Genomic DNA, 4169 nt, shown 5'->3' on the forward strand with positions numbered 1-4169 from the left:
AGGTCGAATATCTCCTAAACTAAGCGTTTGCGGGACCTATAACCCCACATATTTTTTAATCAGGCCCCTGACTTATGGTTTTAAAGATATTTGCATTTAAAGTTGAAAAATTTACAACTTTTACATTGATAATTTGTATATTGCGAATAACTTCTTCATTTATATTATGCATTTTCACTTACTAACACTTCACTATGAGGTTTCTGTATATTATTTTTTTTTAATATTTGTTGTAAATAAAGCTTTATTTTAATTATTTTATTTTGGTTAAATTCTGGGCATTTGCACAACAAGAAAAGGGTTGCCATGGTTTTTTTTTTTTTGAAGCGCGGCGCGGAAATTTAACTAAAATAAAATAATTTAAATAAAGCTTTATTTACAATAAATATTAAAAAAATTTATATACAGAAACCTCATAGTGAAGTGTTAGTAAGTGAAAATGCATAAGTGAAAAAGTTATTCGCAATACACAAATTATCAATGTAAAAGTTGTAAATTTTTCAACTTTAAATGCAAATATCTTTAAAACTATAAGTCAGCGGCCTGATTAAAAAATATGTGGGGTTATAGGTCCCTCAAACGCTTAGTTTAGGAGTTATTCGACCTTAAAGTTCAAAAATTCGTAGTTATTCGCAATATACAAATTATCAATGTAAAAGTTGTCAATTTTTTAACTTTAAATGCAAACATCTTTAAAACTATAAGTCAGCGGCAACTATATATTTATGATCTGGAGAACATCACCTTTCCAGTGATGCCTATTTTATTCCCGAAATCCGGGGATGCTATTCTAAATCCCAGCCTTAAGCTTTACAAACTTTTTGACAATTTTTCTTACTGAATCTAAAAACTACAAATTTTTTTCTAAATTTGGTTTAAAGTATACATTTTCAGTTCTCTATCATGAATAGCAACAATTTTGAATACATTCGTGCATTCAATATAATTATAAATAGTATTTATAAAAAATTAAATGAGATGAAAAATATTATACAATAATTATATGGTATATTTGACTGTATTATATTCAACAGTTTAACTTACCAAGCATTCCCATATTATTTGGATTCCTTGTATTTGATAGTTCATTCTGTACCACGAGCTTTAAAATTAATCGTAGCACTTTTGGTTGCTGTATTATCATTTCTTTAATACAAAACATAAAAAAGTTCAAAGACGGCTTAGTTTTTAATCTTATCTTGACAAGTATTGCCAATACTTCATGGTCCTTTATGTGATTATCTTTAATATTATAACATATATAGTATAAAAGCTGCTGGGCATATTTTACAAGTTTGCCATTATGGATCCACAATTCAAGTCGAGTTATACAAAGATAACGCACTTCGCCTAATCCAGCTGTGGAACATAGAAACTTTAAAAAATTTCTAGTATACCAGTCTGTTTGTTGTCTTTTATTTAGCTGTTCTTTTATTGCGTCTACCACCATTTTTTCAACTGTGTTTTCAATGTCGGAGAAACGATTGGCAATTAAAAACGGGGCATCTGTATCAATTCCAAATCCCATAGAATCAATAGTGTTTGAACTTCCATCACCGGAGTCATCCTCTAAACATAATTGCATTTCTCGATGTTGTTGCCCCACTGACCCTCCGAACGCAAGAGTTTCAAGTTGCATAGCATTGTTTGGGGGAGTTTTCGTGTTAAAAATACAACAAATATTTTTTATAAATGGCATACAGAAATCATTATCTGCCCATATTCGTTCATTAATTGCATCTTCTATATAAATACGAATTAAATACTCAGGCCAGTTATTTCTGTCATAGAATGCTTTGGTTAGCAAATTAGATGCAATAGCCTGAGAATTGGAACTTTGCTTTATTTTAATATTTACATCTCTACGTAATATATAGAGAAGAGCTGAACTAAGAATATCTTTCCTAAAAATATTTGGTTTTAGTTTTGCCAAGTAGAATAAACTATAGCAAAGCACGTAATCAATTTTATTTCTAATATATGGCTCCATAAGTAGTTTTACTGATCCACACACAATTCGTAAAAAATTATCATCAAACTGCTCAATATTATCCTCTATTGCATTAATCAAATTTGTTGTTTCACATTCAATTGCAAATAGATCCCACGATTCGTGTATTGTGAATCCCGACGACTCCTCGAAACGCATTAGTTTCGCCTTTTTATTTGCGTTCGAAACAGTAGGAGGAGCTTCGCGTTTACGATCAGAAACCATATTGTTTGATTTACATGAAGATACCTTTTTAGCATCCTCTCGGCTGCTTTTCGCACCTAAAGCGAAAAATTCATTTCCTATCAGTCCAGACGATTTCTTTTGTCCTCTCGCATTGTTACCAGCTTTACATCGATCCATTTTATATATTTATCGGGTTATTTCAAAACTTCTCTGACATTCATACACAACAACTTCAACAATTTAGGAAATCCTACTGCTTCTTTGCCTTGCACTACAGCAGAGGTTCAGGCTATTAATCGAATATCGATACTAAAAAACTTCTATGCGTGTATTACAATTATTGATCGATTAAGTTATTTTTGGTAACAGATTGCCAACATGTTAGTAGTATTAACTTGCTCTTGCGAAACCATTGCACGATTTTTCACTAGGTACAACGGCAGAACAACAAATAATCAGGCTGGGATTCTTCTTCTGCATTCATTCATTCTTAACAAAAAACTTTAAAAAATCCAAAACTTACCTTCCTCATCAATTAAACGGCGTAATATGACTTTATGTAAAATGACAGCTAAAACAGGTTGCAATTATATTTTTACGTGTCATTGTACGAAAATAAATATGCGTTTTGGCTGACTATTGTACAGCCAGTGCAAATAATTTCTGCGATTGTTGGGTAAAATTTAGAATAGCCTCCCCGGATTTCGAGGTTAAAATAGGTATCACTGGAAAGGTGACATTCTCCAGATCGCGAATATATATATTTTATATATTATTTTTATTATGGTTATTTTTTTTTTTTTGAAGCGCGGCCGAAAGCCGCCAGTACCGAAGGAAATTCTACGCGAAAGAACAATGAACACCCTGGTCGATCCAACACCGGGGTGTTCAGAGTTCTTTCGCATAGAACTCCTTTCTGCAACTTTTTTTCTTTTATAAGACATTGGTAAAGATTTTTGGCGTCTTCCATTTATGTATTTGGGGTATAAAGTTTTTGATTATTTTCTTTTGTTGACAACTAGGCAGATATGGCAAAATCATTTATTTGTTGGTATGCAACTCTATTCTTTTTGTGCAAATGCAGTGAATTTAACTAAAACAAAATAATTAAAATAAAGCTTTATATTTGCAAAAACGTTATAGTGAAGGGTTATTAAGTGAAAAAGTTATTCACAATATACAAATTATCAATTTAAAAGTTAAAAATTTTTTAAATTTAAATTCAAATATTTTTAAAGCTATAAGTCAGCGGCAACTATATATATATATATATCGTGATCTGGAGAATGTCACCTTTCCAGTGACACCCACTTTGTCCCCGAAATCCGGGGATGCTAAATTTTACCCAACAATCGCAGAAATTATTTGCACTGGCTGTACAATAGTCAGCCAAAACGCATATTTATTTTCCTACAATGACACGTAAAAATATAATTGCATTTTGTTTTAGCTGTCATTTTACATAAAGTCATATTACGCCGTTTAATTGATGAGGAAGGTAAGTTTTAGATTTTTTAAAGTTTTTTGTTAAGAATGAATGCAGAAGGTGCCCCAAATCACAATAGCCATTTACAATAAATTTATACCACCAGTTTTTATATATCTCTAGACTCTGCAATGGATGCCCTCGTGTCTTGCATATTTCGGTGTAGGATTTTTGCATTTCGTGTACAGTCTTGCAAGATCAAGAGAATCCCCATATTGAAGCTTCTCCAGCTGTTCGCGAATACTGAAACTTTTTCTGCAATTTTCGATTCAATTGGAGAAAGCGTAATTAGCAGAGCATCTTGACAGACAAAAATTTATATTATACTTAATTTGGTGGTGCTGATCACGATATTGTACCTAATTTTATCGTATCACATCATGTTCTTTTTTTTTGTTTTGTTCGAGATTTAAGTTTTTTAGAATGCAGTCTTGCACATAATTAGTAAAACTCTGTTTTCGTTTTTCTTATTCTTCGTGATAGGCGTAGTCACCGCTTACGCGATTA

General features: G+C 31.7%; 1 protein-coding gene across 1 annotated transcript in view; it reads right to left on the reverse strand.

Annotated features, from left to right (window-relative positions):
- LOC108972700 (integrator complex subunit 1) overlaps window positions 1–2452 on the reverse strand; it is a 62759-nt gene extending 60307 nt beyond the window's left edge. Inside the window, exon 1 of the mRNA XM_018939416.1 lies at window positions 1045–2452. Coding sequence (XP_018794961.1) covers window positions 1045–2353 — 1309 coding nt within the window. The 5' untranslated portion in view covers window positions 2354–2452. The remainder of the gene's footprint in view (window positions 1–1044) is intronic.
- Between the last annotated feature and the right edge of the window lie 1717 nt (window positions 2453–4169).

Source organism: Bactrocera latifrons, unplaced genomic scaffold, assembly GCF_001853355.1.
Source record: "Bactrocera latifrons isolate USDA-ARS-PBARC rearing strain unplaced genomic scaffold, ASM185335v1 scaffold_418, whole genome shotgun sequence".
Classification (NCBI taxonomy): Eukaryota; Metazoa; Arthropoda; class Insecta; order Diptera; family Tephritidae; genus Bactrocera; species Bactrocera latifrons.